At 38.6% G+C, this 19262-nt stretch overlaps 1 protein-coding gene and 1 pseudogene across 2 annotated transcripts; both read left to right on the forward strand.

The window, feature by feature from the left end:
- The first annotated feature begins 1530 nt into the window (after nt 1–1530).
- Nucleotides 1531–2817, forward strand: LOC122840067 (annotated as a pseudogene).
- Nucleotides 2818–6683: 3866 nt separating this feature from the next.
- Nucleotides 6684–8098, forward strand: LOC122840065 (ribosyldihydronicotinamide dehydrogenase [quinone]-like). 2 transcript variants are annotated; one of them, XM_044132190.1, is made up of 6 exons: nt 6684–6835; nt 6975–7142; nt 7208–7338; nt 7409–7522; nt 7588–7689; nt 7760–8098. In XM_044132190.1, exons 1-6 carry the CDS (start codon nt 6832–6834, stop codon nt 8054–8056), a joined length of 816 nt encoding a protein of 271 aa, XP_043988125.1. In that variant the 5' UTR covers nt 6684–6831; the 3' UTR covers nt 8057–8098. The 2 variants fall into 2 exon arrangements, with proteins under 2 accessions (XP_043988125.1, XP_043988126.1); XM_044132191.1 differs by having other exon boundaries at nt 6978–7142.
- Nucleotides 8099–19262: the final 11164 nt, after the last annotated feature.

The following is a 19262-nucleotide window of genomic DNA, read 5'->3' on the forward strand; positions in this document are numbered from 1 at the left end:
TGTTTGCTTGGCCTGAGTTCATTTTCCTTGGAATAAATTTTATTTCCCTGAACCCCAAGCTTGGAGGCATTGTGAATTGATCACTGAACACTTAGTCTTTTCTAAAATATTTAAGCTCTAGCTTGGTCCTGCTGTGTTATGAACATAAAATCTACATTATAGCACTTGAAAGTTACTTTTTCCCTCATATTACCATTGCTAGTTCAAAACTTTGAATACCATTAGGGCCACTATGTTCTGCCATAGGTTCATCCCCTTAATGAAATTGACATGAGGTTTCCTGTTGAACCCAATCTCCTTCTTAGCCCAGGTAAACCTGGAATAAATTTCTACATGTTTATGACTGGAACCTTATTTGTAAAGTCTTGATTCTGCTCATCTCCAAGAGGCCTTTCACTCATTGAGTATTGGGAAGGCTATAAATATTTGACTTTTATATTAAACATTAAGGCATGTAACTTTAACAATTGAGATCCCTGTCATTTATCATAAATCTTTGAACAAGTTAATTTCTCCAGCAAGCTTAACTGTCTTGAAAGCTCAATTTTCAAACATTTAAATGAAATGTCATCTTTGCATGCATAAAACAATTGTGAGAATATTGCCCTATTTTCTATCACTCACATCCATTCCCAAAAGCAAACAGGTCTCAAAGTTAAACTATAACTGTAATTTACTTTTTAAAAATGTCTCAGTGGTTCTTGTTTGAGGGTGATCAGAAGGGAAAGTGGGTTATCAGGCTTGGACTTGACCCTGTGACAGCCAAAAACTAATACCTAGTGTGTGTTGTTTGCCCCTGCACCATCACAGTACTCCACTGTTATATCTGATTTAGTTATGCTTAAGCTCCAGGTTCCAGTTCTACATATGGAAAGTTTTCTTACTGGAAGAAGCAACTTAGAAAATGTATTTTACATAAAATTTGAGAAAGAATGTACACATACATAGAAGTTTAGATGAGATATAAATTGCTATGCAACCCTGGAAGACAACCGTCAGGAAGAACACATAAATGCAAAGTATCTATTATGCAACACATAGCAGGATTATTTCAGTAAAACAGGTCACCTTGTAAGTATTATGGTTCAAAGTTAGTGTAAATTAGTTGTTACTATATTTAGTTTATTATAGTTCTTCTTCTTTTTCTTTTCTATAACGGAGGATTGCAAGCAACGTCCAGGTGCACACTGCCACCTGGTGTACATGAGTGTGCAGCGGCATTAACTCACATCCATTCAGTTTTGTTTGCTGTGGGCTTGATGAACGCTGATTGACAACACCCGGGTCAACAAGAACGCAAACAGTTCAGTGTATAAAACCTGGTGAACAATGAGCATCACTGAATATATTAGGAAATGAAGGAAACATAACAGATATTCACAAATTAAGGAAAGCATTGTTTATTTATCTTAAGAATACAAAATTAAAAAATAGAATTTAATAGATGTGAAGTAATGCAGCTACACACTCATGTACAGTAGGTGGCGGTATGCACCTTAAAGTTGCTTGAGAAGAAGAAGAAGAAGAAGAAGCATCACTGAAGCTATTTTTGTGAAGTTGATCGTTCACACCTGAGAGACAGTGTCCAAAATGGGTAATTTTTTATTTTTATTTTTATTTTTTAAAGAAAAATCTATGCGATTTGTGTTATGTAGATCCTTATGATATGATTTCTGCTAAATCATGTCTCTTTTCTCAGCAAAGAAAGTGCTGATTGTTTATGCTCACCAGAGCTCTAGCTCATTCAATGCTGCAGCTAAAAATGCTGCTGTGGAGGTTCTGAGTGCTCAGGGCTGCACAGTGGAAGTCTCTGACCTGTATGCCATGAGTTTTAAAGCCACTGCTACAGCTGAAGACATCAAAGGTATGAATCAACGCAGGTTTATCAAATGTTGTCTTATTAATGCCTGATGAACCTTTCATGCACAGGAGACTTGAAGGATGCTGAGAACTTCTGTTATCTTGATGAATCCAAACTTGCATGGGAGCAGGAAAAACTTTCAGGGGACATCAGAAAGGAGCAATCTAAGCTCACTGAGGCAGATTTGGTTATCTTTCAGGTAAAGCATTCCTGGCAGCAGTGCATTGTGGTAAGTCATCAGAACCTACTTACTGTAGTCCCTCAGTTCAGTTACCTTGTTTAAAATGTAATTGTAGTGTCCCTGGCATCATGATTAGGGCTTTGAGGTGCTCACCAATAATGGCTTTGCCTTTTCACAAGCAAAACCATACGGCCTGGAAACCTTCAAGGTGAGAGTTCAATGAATGGTTTGCAGAAGTCCAAACATGCTGTGTTCAACCTGCTTCCTTCTAGGACAAGAAAGCCATGCTGTCCTTCACCACTGGGTCTCTAGAATCCATGTTCAGTCCAACTGGTATTAATGGAGACATGAACGTCACACTGTGGCCACTACAGGTAACTTATCTTAACTAGGTGTGAGTAAACAACACAAAGTGGAAACCTCATAGCAATTCTTTCTCTGCAGAATGGCATCCTGCACTACTGTGGCTTCCAGGTTCTGGCCCCTCAGATCTTCTGGGCTCCGGCTCTTGCTGCTGCTGAAGATCGTCAGAACATGCTGGAGAGCTGGCGCACACGACTGCAAGGCCTGCTGGAGGAGAAGCCCCTGTCCTTCACTCCCTTGGACTGTTTTGATGAGAAGACTTTCCAGTTGAAGCCTGATGTCCATGAGAAACATGCCAGTGAAGAATTTGGTCTGACTGTGGGCATCCACCTGAACAAACCACTGCCTCCTCACAACCAGATGAAGGCTGGATGCTGATTCTCATGATTATTAAAAGTTATTTATTCAGAAATGGTCTCTATTTTTATTATTTTTTTTCAACCCCTCCTAGATGGAAAAATTTAAATTTGACTGTAGATGGCTGCGGGGGAAGAGCTTTTGCAGCATTGTCTATGGCTGCCAACTGTCCCAAAACAAGATGGCTTGGTCTAAACCCCCAACTATCGGCTAAACAAATTGGAGGTTCAGCGTGCTGGTTTCACTTAATGTAAACTCATAAAAGGCTTTCCGTGCTGTCTTCCGAGGACTGCCACACAAAACACTCAGGAATTTCTGGGATTAGAGTTGGCACAGGGGATCGGTCCCACAACCCGTGTATAGCGGCCTCAGCCCTCGATCTGGCAGTTTTACCTTTGCCATATCTTTTTTTCCTCTTTCCTGCCAATCTATTGTGACCATAAAATCCAAATATTTCTGGGAGCATCACAAGGATTTAACTTGAGTCAGTTGCTGGATCATGAGCCACTATGCACAGATGACTCCTGGACTCTAGCTCTGTCATCCAGCCAAAGTGTTTTTGCATGAGAGCAGTTTGTATTTTGGATGAAACTTGAGATTCCAGAGATTGGAGGAGAATCCACATTGCTTAAAGTCCAGAGTGAAATTTTCAGTTATGAAAGCCTTGGCATTGGGTTACTGAAGTCCAGTCACTACAGCCATCTTACACAACAATCATAACTTATTTCCATAAGTTATATGGAGATGCTGATTGTATTTTCCAGTTGGACATTTCTCCTTTTCACACTGTCAAAAGCTGGTCCAATGACCATGGTTTCACTGTGCTTGATTTACCAGCAAAATGGTCTGACCTGAACCCATAAAGACCCTTTGAGGTATTATGAAGAGTGACCAGACCCAACAATGCAAATGACTTGAAGGCTGCTTTCACTGCAACCTGGGCTTCCATTATATCTCAGCAATGCCACAGACATTGATGCAATAATGCATGCAAAAGGAGACCTGACATATTAAATGTATAGAAATCCTTGTATAAAATCATTTTTAAAATTGATATGTAATGTTCTGTTTTTCTGAAACACTGCCTGCATTTTGGGTTTATCTGTATGTAATAATCATCCAAATTGCAAGAAATATTTACCAGATGTGTAATAAGTTCCAGTGCCAGAGACAAACATCCAAAAATGTTGAAATTTTTCTCAATATGCAATCTTTTTGTGGTGTTCTTGCATTGAGATGATTACAGACTTCAACAACACTCTCTCACACACAAGAATTCAGCAAGTAATGCACCAGTTGAAAGACTAAGAATTATATTTGAGTCCATATTTTGAAGGCCTTTAAATTGGGTTGAAAGGATTTTTTTCTCCCTAATTTTCCATTGGTTTTTAAGCAAATTATTTTATATTTGTGTATTTTTTTTTGTCCTTTTTTATACTGTCTTTATATTGCTTGACAATTATTTTTTACTTGAATACGTTTTGAGTTTGTTTATGTTGCTGTTTTGTTTAGGTCTTCCTGGAAGAAATAATTTCAATAGAACATTCCTGACTAAATAAAGACGGTGTTAAACTTGCCCACTTCACAAGCACCAGTGAAGGACTTCCTGTGTAGTCAGGCTTTCCTTTAGAAACTATTATCAGTGAAGAAATCAGTCAGACTTCATTTGTATACACATCTTATATAACAGTGAACAATGTGCCAATGTTATTTACATTGTGTGCAATGGAAAGTAGAGGCAAGGCAAACTAAAGAAAGCAACAAATAAAAGAAAATCTTCCTGTCCCACCCAACCTCACAGTCAAATCTGAATTTACAGTTGCATCAGAGTTGAAACACGTTATCTCAAAGCAAGATAAAATAAACAAGACATTTAATTCATACCAAAACAAAGTCAACATGAAACAAATTAAATTATATTCAGCATAATATAAAATACTGAAGTATAATAGAAAGAATATTGAGATATGGGCCAAATTCTTGCACAGACATCAAAATAAGCTAAGGAACATTTCTTCAGTGCCTGCACAGTAATGTTCACATCGATTTTATCAACAATAGTATAAAAACAACCAATGATGTTGTTTGATTCCTGAAAATCGCTTTTGGCTCTGTGAGAGTCTGACATATCAGTAAACACAAATTGTTTATCGGAGTGTTAAACCAAGTTTCTTATCTGTATTTATGCTGCTTTCATGCCTTTCGTTGTAGTTCGCCCACCAGTTCTGCACAAAAAACCATTTTTGTTGGTTCAATTGGAGGAAGCTGGTACAGTTTTAAAAAAATAAGAAAAACCCTTTTTGGAAAAAACAAACAAACAACAAAAAAAAAAAAAACAGTTAAAGCATTTCACCAAATAAACATAAACCAGAATGATGTTGAGTTTTATTTTGAAGGTTGAACCCAGATAGATACACCTATATATTTTTCTTAATCACATTTTGGCTTTAAATCAGACTAAACGTTTTCTGTTTTAGGTGCATTTGGATAACCAAACTTATCTGTATGTTTAAATACCAGAAAAAAGAGAGAACTTAAAGATTTTGTTTTCTCATTTCCTTTTTTAAATATAGAAGTTTTCATTCAGTACAATTACAAACATTTGAGCAATTTCTGAAAGCCCAAATGATTGATTCTAGAGACCCAGTGAACCAACAAAATATCTGAGCTGAATGAAGGTTTATGTGTGGTGAAATTTAGGTTAACACCTCAAAACACTCCATCCTTGTGAAATAACAACCTGAGCCTGAACATTTATTTTATTGTCAATATTCTGTAAAACAGAAGATTATGCTAAAATTGTTTTTCAGCTAAACAGATGCACAGGTTTGAGTTTTATGTCCGCGCCTTAAAGCTACACACTCAGTTTGGCCACACAATGGCACTGTAAGCCACGTTTTGCTATTAGCATCACACAACAAAGATCAGCAAGAAAAGTGTGTGAAATTCTTTTTGCTTCTGATGCACACTATGAGAACACAGGCAAAACAAAGTTGGGGTGCAGATGTTAGTGTTATGTTTGTCTTTATTTCATTTAAACAGAAATTATTATGTGAAATGTAGGAGAACGACGCACAATGTTGTGCCAAAATATTTAAGAATCTGCAGCTTAGTGTGTGGAGAGCATGAAAACATGCCCTCCCTTCCCCCAAGACATTTCTCGTCATCCTTTCGTGTCAAAACAAAGTAAGTACAAACACAGCCTAAATATAACATTACATAAACCAACATACTTCTGATGTAACGGGATAAAAATCACATTGAGGAGACACACAGTTTCTGTCTCACTTAAACTGTTGTACAGAACCAAGAATTTGTAGAACTTCATTTTGGGAAAATGTAGCGGTTGTTAATTGAACCCGTCCTCTGACCAGAAAGACATCAGTGCGTTTGATGCGACATGTGTCCCAGCTCTATCCCTTTGAAGCCAGATGCTGAATCTGTTTTTCTTTAACGGGGCAACAATCATGAGTGGGCTTGACCACAGGCAACTGTTTCTGCAAAGGAAAGTAGTGTAAAAGAAAACCAAAAGCTGTACAGTGAGAGGACTACCAGGCCACTCTGGCTTCATGTGGGTGAACGATAGCGAGACTGGCAGGTAAATTTTAAACATCTTGTAGACAGACCAGCTTTTCTTGCTGGTCTTTGTTGTGCGATGCTTATAGCAAAACGTGGCTTACAGAGGGACAAATACAGACCTGCATGCAATCAAATATCCTGGATCCACATGTACACATGTCTGGCTCTGCTGCTTTACTGGTAGGCCCAAAGAAGAAGAAAAACAAACACTGTAAAAAGGAGAGATTACACCTTGTGAGAATATAGATAAATCATTGCTGAAATTCAGCAGTAAATCAAGAATTTTTTTTTTTTCTTTAAACTGGAAACAAATATTTAGGTGGGGCAATGATCCTCCCACCTGACTGACTGGTGACCCTGATTGTTAATTGGTGGCATCTGAGAAAGCCTAATGTGGAAAAGATGTATAAAACCTGCATTTTGAGCTGTGAATATCAAGCACCTCTTTCTCTTTTCTTAACTGGCTGTTTATTTGGAAACCAGCTTTAAAATGGGTAAACTTATTTTTTTGTGCCTGTATTGGAAAACTTTTATTTCTTGTGTCTGCTTTGTAGAACATTAAGAAAGTTGCTGTCTTCTGTTATATTTCAGTTATTGAAAGAATTAAATCCAATTCTTCTTTTCTCTATATAGCAGCAAAGAAAGTGCTGATTGTTTATGCTCACCAGAGCTCTAGCTCATTCAATGCTGCAGCTAAAAATGCTGCTGTGGAGGTTCTGAGTGCTCAGGGCTGCACAGTGGAAGTCTCTGACCTGTATGCCATGAGTTTTAAAGCCACTGCTACAGCTGAAGACATCAAAGGTATGAATCAATGCAGGTTTATCAAATGTTGTCTTATTAATGCCTGATGAACCTTTCATGCACAGGAGACTTGAAGGATGCTGAGAACTTCTGTTATCTTGATGAATCCAAACTTGCATGGGAGCAGGGAAAACTTTCAGAGGACATCAGAAAGGAGCAATCTAAGCTCACTGAGGCAGATTTGGTCATCTTTCAGGTAAAGCATTCCTGGCAGCAGTGCATTGTGGTAAGTCATCAGAACCTACTTACTGTAGTACCTCTTTCAGTTCCCGATGTACTGGTTCAGTGTCCCTGGCATCATGAAGGGCTGGCTTGATCGGGTGCTCACCAATGGCTTTGCCTTTTCACAAGAGAAACCCTATGGCCTGGAAACCTTCAAGGTGAGAGTTCAATGAATGGTTTGCAGAAATCCAAACATGCTGGATTTCAACCCGTTTCCTTCCAGGACAAGAAAGCCATGCTGTCCTTCACCACTGGGTCTCTAGAATCCATGTTCAGTCCAACTGGTATTAATGGAGACATGAACGTCACACTGTGGCCACTACAGGTAATTTATGTTAACTGGGTGTGAGTAAACAACACAAAGTGGAAACCTCATAGCAATTCTTTCTCTGCAGAATGGCATCCTGCACTACTGTGGCTTCCAGGTTCTTGCCCCTCAGATCTTCTGGGCTCCGGCTCTTGCTGCTGCTGAAGATCGTCAGAACATGCTGGAGAGCTGGCGCACACGACTGCAAGGCCTGCTGGAGGAGAAGCCCCTGTCCTTCACTCCCTTGGACTGTTTTGATGAGAATACTTTCCAGTTGAAGCCTGATGTCCATGAGAAACATGCCAGTGAAGAATTTGGTCTGACTGTGGGCATCCACCTGAACAAACCACTCCCTCCTCACAACCAGATGAAGGCTGGATGCTGAGATGGTTCCATTGTATGATCAATAAATCTGGTTTATTCTGAATTTTGTTCAAGCTCTGTGGTTGCTTGGCCCTTAAAGCTGAACCAGCAGTTCACCTAATGTGAACTGCTGGTTGAGATTTTTATGATGCAAACTTGCCACTGTATTGCAATTCTGACTTGAATACTTCACTCACACTGTAGGCGTTCTTGATAGTTTCTGGTTCTTCATCACTCTTTCAGTTGAGCAACATCAAATGTAGGGGCTTGCAACAAAGTGGCTGAACACTTTTCCCATAGAAGCAGCTTTTGTTTGGGTAAGGAGGAAATGAGACAGGGGAGGGGTGAGGCACACTTAAGGAAGTGGCCTTGTGCACTTATGTCCAGACTACAGCTTGCGACAAATGGGAACTAGCTCGTGTGCTGCTTTAAAGGCTGCACTAAGTCACTTAAAAGCTTTTTCAGATCCTGCCCTTCAATTTAGTATTTACCTGGAAGATATTAACTAGAAAATGTTAAGTATGCAATAAATCTACACAAACACGGGGGAATCTTTTATTTATGTATATATATTGCAGGGTACTAGAATAGAGTTTGGGTTCTGGGTTTACACCATGGAATCAGATTTGGAGTTCTTCCTGTTCTCCCATTGTCCATCAAAGTTTTCCCACAGTGACTGCATGGAAGGCCATTTTTGTCTGGCTCTGTGGAAGGAAGTGGGTACCGTCTTGCATGATGAAAAAGTCTCCGGAAAAGCAGATTGGGTTCAATGGAGGCTCAAATGCATATTTATTGGGTTGATGTAGGAAGAACCCCATATGTACTGTGAGGACCTTACTTGTCCAGGTTGTACAATAAATTGTCAAACATAAACACCCTTCAAGTATTGAAGAAAAATATCTAATAATCTAACCTATTTAATTTTAAACTCTGTAAAACATTATTCATAATTGATTTATGGGGGTTTTTACCCAGCAATAAATTGGTGCCTGTGTTTGCGGCAAATGTCATCGGGTTGATAACATGTGGTTTATTTACCACAATGACCCCCCAACAGGCAGCTGTTGGAGGGAAAGAGGTCAACCTGAGAAATGAGGTAAATTATTTATATGATTCATCCTCTCGCTCTTTCAAAGGTTACATTAAAATCCAATCAGTTATACCTTCACAACAAATCCACCCTGTTGAACTTTGCCTTAGTGCATGAATGAGTGAATGCATGTTTGCATGAACCTAAGGAGCGTGAGGCCGGCTCCTCTAAGGTATATTAAGATTGGCAGCAGGAAAGGCTTGTAATGAGGAACTGCCAGCGTTAACTTTCATGGTTTCCAACTGCGTCTGTTACTTTTGCATCACAGAGTGTCCATTGTGTGTTCCCCCATCACCACAGCGCAAAGGGAATTCACTCTGACATTTGAGCATGGTTATTCTCACCTCTCATAGCAGCCTCTTAAAATTATCTTTTTACTTGCAAGATGGTGATTTTCCAGAATGTTTTGGGGAACATTTATTTACATTTATTTATTGAACTGATAGATTTGACAGAGTATGTAAATTTGAGTTTTCTATTCTATTCTATTCTTTCTAATTCAATATTTTTCATAACCAAATTTTGAAGAAATCACAGATTAGCAAGGTTTTTTTTCTGGTTTCCCCTGTAATTAACTCCATTCATCTTCCCAACAACTATTACTAGCTTCCCTGTCACTACTAAAGACAAATGTCTACAGAGCATGATGCTGCCACCACTAAGCACAGCATTAGTTTTCCACCATATTTAGTGTTTTGCATGTAGTTACATCTTAGTCTCATCTGACCAAAGCAAACTCTTGGACACATTTACAACATCTTCCAAATCACTTGTGGCAAACTTCAAGCAATTTGTTTTAAAAACTTGCTTTTTTTCCTTGACATTATTGCATAACTCCACACTATTCCATATTGAAAGACACCAAATAGTTTTCCTGTCAACAGATTCTCCCATCTGAACTGTGAATCTGTGCAGCTCCTCCAGAGTTACCATGAGGCTCGTTACTGCTTCTCTGATTAAAACTCTTCCGGATCGGCCTATCAGATTTTCAGGACTGACATCTGTTGGTAGGTTTGCTGTCTAAAGGTGAATGTTGAATTGAACAACACTTAATGGAAATTAAAGAGTTTAGCATATTGATATGTAGTCTAATTCTGCTTTACACCTGCCCATAGCTCTACTCTGATGTGTTTGATCTTTATCTTTTTAATGTAGTTTGTTCACTAGTATTTTCTGGAAGAACAAACAAACAATAAAAAAAACAACAAAAAACCAATAACACCAAATTACAAACAGATGAATTCCAATTTAATTGCACTGAAAGTCATTGAGGCATATCAATGTTGTTGAATACTAGATCTAAACACACTTTTTCAAATGTTTAATAGCTATTTTTTTTAAAGACATGAAAGATTGTTTGTATATCTCCCTTTAATTTATGTACCACCTTATGTACTTTGGTTTGTGGTCGTAATGTGACAAAATCCGAATTTGCAAGGCCCCTCGTAACTCCAAGGTTTATATCCCTTGCAAGAATGTTTATGTGTCCTCTCAGCCCTCACAACCTTCTACTTAAGGTCGCAGCTTGACCAGCTGTTTAGAAGAATTACAAAAAGTTGTTGACTACGACAGCTGTGGAGGAACAAGACAACAAACAGAGCCAAAGAGGCCTGAGTGAGGTCCAGAAAAGGAGGGAAAACACGGGTGAACAAATAATAACAAAGACCACCTCCTTCCTCTTTTTTTGCACTTCTCCAGGACATGTCCTTCATCTCTTGTTCATTTTATCCTCATCTCCGTCCTTCTTTTGTATTTGTCATCTGCGCTCACCGATGTGAAAATTCACAGGAAACATTTACCACAATGAGACTTTTCGCATGTCTTTTGCACCACGGGGATTTGAATGCTTATTGAAGATGCATGCCTCATGGGATTGGACTTTAGTTTAACCACGCATATACACATTCACAAATATCTCCTGACAGACACTTCACTCAGCTAAGCTGGCAGTGATTGGGCAGCAGCGAGCCTGCAATTTATAAAGTCTGTAGCTCTTGCACGTAAGGCCTGCCGTCATTGCTTTGATGAATAGAAGGAGATCACGCTATTGGATTCCAACTAAAGCTCTGATGTATGGAGCAGCCTGGTACTGAGAGCCTGACGTGAGGCACCAAAGCTGTTTCCTATTTACAAGGTTGAGTGTGGTTGGGAGGTTTCTGGTGGTTTGGGGTGTCAAAGTGAAGGGGTTAAGACTCCAGTCACCCATTACCCTCCTCTTTAAAATCTTTTTGCATACTATAATGAAAAACAGACCTTTGCTATCCCCGCCACAGGATGCAACAAGAATAAAAGGCATAGACAAGAACACAGCAGATTCCCCCCAACGTTGAGTTTTCTGTTTCTGTTTACTGTCTATTTCTTGTTTCAAGCGTCTACCAACTGTCACACATCAGTATAAACAATCAAAGACAACAAATGGTCTCATATGTTATTTTTTTTTCTGTGCAGTGGCTCCAACTAAAATCAGGAGTGCAGATGAGGTACAAAGAACTTTTGAAAAAGAATAAGAGTGGCAGAACCCCTTACTCTAAGCTCCAGGCATTCATAACCCAACTCCAGATGCTGCCTGGGATGCTACATCCTGACTGTAAACCCCCCTGCAGTACTGCATTCACTTATGTGTTTGCAAAAAAGTTGAATAAGAACCACCTGGGTTAAAGAAAAAGAGCTTGAGATTATTTTCCATTTCATGTTCCCTTATTTATTTAAATTAATATTTAGTACAGCAGGGGAAGTTTAAAAATAACATCATGTGTACAATGTATTCTCACTTAGAACTGAGTTGGACTTCATTTCTCTGTCCTGTTTATTCACAATATTTATCCAGCCATCTTGTTTGAGTGGTTTGGAGTTGTGTTTACAGTGTTTGGTTTCCTCTTGAAGCCCATGAACTTTCAAAGCCAGTGAAATGTCAGAAGGTCAAAGATGATTTGATGAGATACTTAAAAATTTAAAGGACATTTGTTGTTATGTTTGGGCTTGCAGTGTGAGATAGTGGTATTATTTTCCAAGTCTGCAACTGTGCAGCATGTTAAAATGCAAGAACATTGCTGATTGGTACAGAGACAATTCAGCTGGAATGTCAGAGTGGACTCTGTTTTTCATGTAAGCGTAAATTATTTTGTTTTAATAGTTGTTTTAATGTGAAACAACTATTACCAGACCATATTTGACCTCTGTCTACAATTGAATTCTTCAGAGTTAATTTAGTTATTTGCCCCTAACAGGTCACTTCAAACTAATGCAATATAATTGGTGTAAGGAACATAAGATACTTTCCATGTGCTGTTAGATGTTCTCTTCCATATCTGGCTCAGAATCAGAGGAAAATAAGTTGCCAGTAAGCTTGATTATCATTAATAAAAATGTAAGTGCTGCTACATCATCATTCCTAGATTTCAGTCCCATCCTGTTCACTCTTTTGTCTACCTTGAGAAAAAAGCATCAGGTTTGATTGTAATACATTTATGTTTCATGGCTCTAAAAATAACTTTGGTCATTTAACCCAAACTGTAAACTTGATCCCAGTGACACCTTACCTGACAGACTGTCATTTCCAGCCACAGGATAGAAAAACGCTGACAGGTAATGCCACTGGTTAAGCTTCTGTTTTGCTGCAGGCCTCTCAGAAGCACAACGGCATTCCCGCAGCTCTGAGGGTCCATTATTCATTGAGCTGACAGGACAATAGGGGTGAAAGTTACCTAGCATATTTGTGAACTTACTGTAATGCATTTAGCGAGGACAGGTTCATTGTAAAGCTCACACTGGGTTTGTCAGGGTAGGATTAGGAGATTACACCCACACACTGCAGAATCTGCAAAGAGATTGACATTTTCTTGTGAGCTTGCTGAAAGATTCTCTCATTCACTAATCCATACAGGATAGCCGCAGTGTCCCCTCGGGCGAGACTTTTTCTTCAGATATCACCAGTCGTCTGTATGTTTTCAATGACCTTGCTGCTCCTTCGTGTCTGTCCACAAGGCTGGAAAAGTGGTTGCATGTTTGAGGGGGTGAGGAGTGGGGCTTGAGGAGAGCATAACTTTTTGTTTGAGTTACAATTATGTGCAGAGAGGATAGACAAAGTCAATGGACTGTATGAGCAACAGAAGTTTAGGCCAAATGCTAAGCATTGACAGATTCACGGACGTAAGAGAAAGTCGAAATGTAGAGCCAAGAGTAAACTTTCATAAACAGCTCAAGGTATTACTCACCCGCTTTTTCAACACTTATATTGTTGTTCTTTTTATGCAGCCCTCTTAGAGAAATGTACTTTTTGTCCATGTGCAAACAATTGTCCAGCTCACTGAAAGCAACTCCTTTCACAGGGAAGATTTTTAAAAAGTCAGAATGAAGTATGTGGAAGGGTTCCAGCTTACGATTAATTAAGTAATTGAGCATTTTATCAATTATGTTGATGATTTATTAAATATTTGGACAACCCCCCCCAAAAAAACAATTGTCAAGTTCTGCTGAAAAAAAGGTAAAAAAAAAGTTGACACAAAGTTATTTATATCATGGTGTTAGCAAGTTTCAGGACATTTTATTGAACACTTGAAGATTTCTGAAAGTCCATTGTTATTTAAATGTAAGACCTAATAACATAGTAAGCATGATATTTTAATGGACTTCATAAAATAAGACAGTTAAATATAACTTTACAGGCTGGTATGTTTCAGATCTGGTCTCTAACTTCACTCCCTTTGTTCCTTTGAATGACCTAAGTTCCTGCCTTCAAACAGAATATACTGCAGGGTTCATAATAATTCTTACCAACAGGTCTCAACAACTACTGCAATCTATGGTCGTCATTTGAAAGACAGTCTGGGAAGTCCTAGGCGTGCTGAAGACTTTTCCATTTACATTAAATTGAAAACTTTTTAGATCCTGCAGAATCCGGATAATTTGATTACTTTGCATTTGTGATTTTCACATGATAGAATAAAATACACTGCAAAGGTATTTCTACTATACTGATGATTGAAATGCCCTTATTTTGAAATCCACACTGTGTGGTATCTCCACATGACAATATGTCCTTGCATTCTTGTGTCATTAAATAAAATAGACTGAGGTGGGTAGTTTAGCAGTTTTACTGTAAAACTGCTCACGTCAATTGTCTAGAAAATGTGACAAGAAACCAAAATATTTATTTATTTTCTTTTAATTGCCAAGCGATGAGGTTATATTTGGCACATGCTTGGTCTGAGTTTGTGAACTCTCTTTGAATGTGTGTTTTTGTTGGCAAGCGCCTGGTGAGCACTAAACTGATTTTAGCATTGTTCCCTCCTGAGGGCGCGTTAGAACTGCATATTCATCTTTTAAAACTTGTCCAAAGACATTCAGCAGTTGAAGTTATTTATTCCAGTTTCTATATAGTTCTGCATCTTTTGAACATGGACCAAACTGGAGATTTTCACTTTGTCTTGTCCAACCCAATGGACCTTAGGACATGATCCCATTGCATGACAAAATCCCAGGATAATTAAAGCTAGCAGCAAAATAGAAACGCTGAGTGGGAGTTGAAATGTTTTTTCAGGGATTCCTTATTCAGCAAATTAATAAGGGAAAATACTCACCTGGTGGTCAGCAATGCAAATTGAGACAAACTCTAAAAATGTCAAATGAAGATGCCATTTGATTGAATATATGCTAAGTTGTCGATTTTATTTTAAAATTAAGAGCTTTTTGTTTAAAAAGGCTTTCTTCTGTGAGCCATCATAGTCATAAAATGCCTTGTATGAACTCAGAAATCTTTTCACAGACCAGCTTGACACAAAGCCTTTTGTTACTTTTGTTACTTTGGAAATCTGAGAAGTTCTCAGGTTTCCCACACATTCACAGTTTGGTGTAAGGGATGCTATGTCTGTGAGAATTGCCTTCCTTTGTTATATTTCTCAACAGGGACACGCTCTCTGCCGACCATGCACCTGCACAAAATAAAAAAGATCCTTCATCCTACCACGAGCACTAAAAATATCTACAATAATCCCAATTGCTGCCAATGTTTTGTTCCTTAGACCGTTGTAAAGGTCCAGTAGTTTTCTTTATGTTCACAGACTCCTTAAGAAGCTTCATCCACTCTGAACACAAAAGATTCAGCTTCACCTACTCTGTTTGACAGATCATAAATGAATAAGTAATTAAGTGAAAAATTTGTGATTTTTGAGGGGGGGGGGGCGGGGGGGGGGCAGAGAGGAATGTGAGGGAGTAGAAAAATGCCAGAGGGGGCCTCAAGGCAGAAGGGGAGGCTGATCTGTAACAATGTGGTGGAGGAAGAGTTTGAGAGGGACCCTCTGAATGGACATTTGCACGAAAATGGAACATGTCTGTCAGACCCACCAGCATGATGTATGGAGCTAGATTACAATGGAAACTGCAGCTATTTCAATAAACTTTCTTAATTTTACTTCCTTATTTTTCTCCCTTTTTTCTTGTACATGAACTCCTTTCTCGGTCATTGTTTATGTCGTTCATGTAGCTGCCAACTCTCTTCAGTTTCCCTGTCTGCTTATTTTGGACCCAGTTTTAATCTACCTGACCCCGTTGAAAAGAAAATAGTAGTGTTGTATATTTGTGAATCATCGACTACCTAATATTGTTTTGTCAGCCCATACAAACATTAAACACCTGTTTGACTGAATCAGTTGTTCTATGGAATGAGAAAACATTAGAAAAGAAATGAAAGTTAAGCAACCAGATCAGTGGTGCACCTTCTAGATCTGGCAGACTTCCAGGTTGTAAAATGATTTGTTCCAGTGGGAGTAGTATCAGATTGAAATATGGGATAGCCATTATCAAGCTGGAGGTAATAGATACTTTGCCAGCTGAGGTTAACAGAAACAATATAAGCACAACACTTTGACTAACTCCCAACATATTGTTATTCTTCATTTGTATTACTGAAAATAGAAAGCATATTTTTTTTGTGGTAAAGAGATCACTGGATTTAGAGCTGATGTCTTGTATGTTTTAAAAAATAGATATATATATAAAACAAGAAGGACAACAACATAAGAAGTGTATGTACTCTAAACCTTATGTGAATTTGTCTTTTAAAAAACAATGTTTTTTTTTTTTGCATTTCAGTTACACTGGCATTCATCTCTCACTAAAAATGTTGTGCTATTTCATGCTTAACAAGAATTACTTTGAAATTCAGATCACTCCAGTAAAAATTAATTCATTTATGTTCATAGTTTATCAACTGAATAATCTTTACCAATCTGAAATAGTTGAACCAGTCCTTGGTCCTTTATTACATGTTTCGTCTGGAATCGTTATTCTCCAAATTCTTGAAGAATAAGGGAAACACAAACTCACTGCACATTTTTAATGAATCTACAGACTTCTGTACTGCATGCAGCTTTTTTCATTAAGCAGTTAGGATACTGTAATATTTCTTTTTTAATTGAGACAAGATTTAGCTTGAGCACATCAATGACAAAGTCTTCTCTCATGTATGAAGCGCTGCTTTTTCAGCTATCCTTGCCTGTCTGTGTGACTCTCATGACAGAAAATTGAGTCTGACAGAACATAGCAGGATCTTCTCTGGTCATATTTCAGTTTTGATGGGTGGAGCTCAAGTTTTCATGTTATAATGCAGAGACTGAGGCTTCAAATATGCCCCACCTATATTACACAGGGGGAATGTTATGAAGAAATTTGTAGGTGGAGCAGATGATCATGAACGAAATAACTATTCAAGTTTATGTTTATTCTTCATTTTTTTTACTGACTGCATTTTGAGAGCATGAACAAACGCACATTATCATGGAAAAACTATAAATAAAGGAAATTTTTACTAAGCAAACAATTGATTTAGTCAATTTCTAGGTTAATCTTTAGATAAAACAAAGTCCTTGTTTTTTGAGTCTTTCAGATTGCTTCAAAACCAATACAGTCATTTTTTCCTGAGCGCCAGTATACCGTCTTTTCTCAAAACACAAATACACACACATACACACCCCTGCTGTTCCCACTCTGGCCTTCCTGTGAATGAGGACTGCAGAACAGAGGTTGGCAGAAGTCTGCGGGACTACGGATGCTTATCAGAGGGGCTTACAAATCCCCCCCGATGATTCTGATATGGAAGACAATGGATATGCGTGCGTAGTGGGAGCTTTCTTTAAAGCCTCATTGAAACTGACTTCACTGCTTTGCTCTTTTAATGAGGTCAGAGCAGCCCACTGGGCGCATTTGAATCAATGAATACAAGACCGACAGTCATAATAAACTTTATAAGCTGTCTGACTTGGGCAAGCCGCTTGTCTTTTTTATAAGAAAATAAAAGCTGGACATGCTGAGCCTTTGTTAGTTCAATGATTCGGCCTTTGAAAGTGATATCATTTATTTTTCAGAGCTTGATCAAAGTGTGTTATCATTATGAGGCCAAACAAACACCGTCTCTTGCCGCACTGTGAGCTGGAATTCCACAGCTCCGCTTCCTTTTGTGATCCGTTCTTTGTATTGAACTTGGGGTTAATTGCCCAGCCGGAAGCAGCTGCGAGGCCTCTGGAGCTGCAGGTGAGTTCTCAGAGATTCTTTGTGCACACATGAGCCTCCTGCACAGCTCTGAGCAGCCTCCAAGGAAATTCCCTAAAATGAGAACAAATAAATCTGCAGCTAGGATTATGGCTGGTAGTTTTAAATGAAAACTGCACAGGTTTAAAAAAATAAAATAAAAAATAGATGCGCCTCTGAAATGTAATCTTGATGTTAAAAAGGTTTAAAAAATGGCAGAGTAATATTTTCTACAATAGCTGGTTAATAATGTGTTGTCAGTTACTGTTGTGGGAGTGGGTGGTGGGTTAGACCCATTTGTTGGTTTTGGGTGGATGCGGAAGGCAATCGTTGTGGTTCACTGAACGTCTGAAACTTCAGTTTCATATCTAGGCAAATTGGGGTGGGGCAGAAATCACTGCCCCTGTCCAGTCATTGTGGAAAAGTGTATTGCATGTAATACAAGGAACATACGTTGCTGTTTGTGGGCTTTTTTTGGTTAATAAAACTTGTCGTTGTTGACACCACCCACAAGAAGGGCGAGCAATCAAAGGACTGTTGTAAAAATAGCTGGCTGTTGCAGAGTGCTTTATTCGAACTGTTTATAGGAAAGTTAAGTGGATGAAAAAACTGAACTAGAGTAAGATGCACAAGAAAGATTAAACCCCATTTAAAAGTTTAGTGAAAACACAGATTGCAGTACTTCAAAAACCACCACACGTTGACTTGTGCTACTTGTCCAGGATATGGGCTACAACTATCGCATTCCTTGTGTTAAGCCATTCCTGAGCCGGGGACCTTGGAAGCTTCTTACCCTGACTCTGCAATACAGACAAGCTGAAGGCTGTAATTAATGTGAGCTTTCTTAGCACAATGGCTGAAACATAGTTTTGAATGTTGGGTCTAGGTTTTTATTACTGTGGAACAAGGGGGCGGGGGAGTTTTTTTAAGGTTTTGAGACATTATTTGCCTGAAGCTATTGGACAGAAAACAGGTAGAGATCCTGTGAATTGAAATGAACTGCACCAATGTGAAGATCAGACTTTGACTCTGTTTAGATGCCTCATCTAAGCAGCCTTAAGTTGTGTAATTGAGTTCTCCAGCTCATCTGCAGCGTTAGTTCTGCTGTCTTATATGTATCTTTGTCATGGTTACTCACACAGTTATCGGTTCTTTTGGCAGTGCATGTGCCAAGTCCAGCTGGAAAATGAAACCAGTATTTCTTTTGCTATGGCAGTGACCAAATCAATGCTTTGAATAACAGTTTTTTAAGCCACTGTAATAAAAAATAGCATCAATAAAATCTAAATGTAACGCTCTGCATGCAATGAATTCGTGCAAGTTTCACTTTTTGATTTGAATGACTGAAATAAATTTACTTTCGATTACATTTTAAGATGGTGATGCGCTGAAATAGTACAGACGCGTTTACACTTTGCACTATTTTACTAAAGGGCCCTAGAGAATCAGAGGCAGAAATGTTAATTTTCCTGTTTTGTTATTTTCCCCCAATTGGCCGAAACTGGCTGGGCTGCGTGATGTTTTGAATGCCGGAGGTGATGCCATATCAATACGCAGGACTGCTGGGACCAGCCTTAGGAGGCGTAGCTCTTTTTATCAGCAAGTGCAGGTCGAG

The sequence above is a fragment of the Gambusia affinis genome, linkage group LG11 (genome assembly GCF_019740435.1).
Source record: "Gambusia affinis linkage group LG11, SWU_Gaff_1.0, whole genome shotgun sequence".
NCBI classification, from domain to species: Eukaryota; Metazoa; Chordata; class Actinopteri; order Cyprinodontiformes; family Poeciliidae; genus Gambusia; species Gambusia affinis.

What these genes read in the sequence shown, in the direction of transcription:
- LOC122840065 (XM_044132190.1), top strand. An exon ending in ATGGCCTGGAAACCTTCAAG is followed by an intron (nt 7,523 to 7,587) that starts GTGAGAGTTCAA and finishes GTTTCCTTCCAG; the next exon opens with GACAAGAAAGCCATGCTGTC. An exon ending in TCACACTGTGGCCACTACAG is followed by an intron (nt 7,690 to 7,759) that starts GTAATTTATGTT and finishes CTTTCTCTGCAG; the next exon opens with AATGGCATCCTGCACTACTG.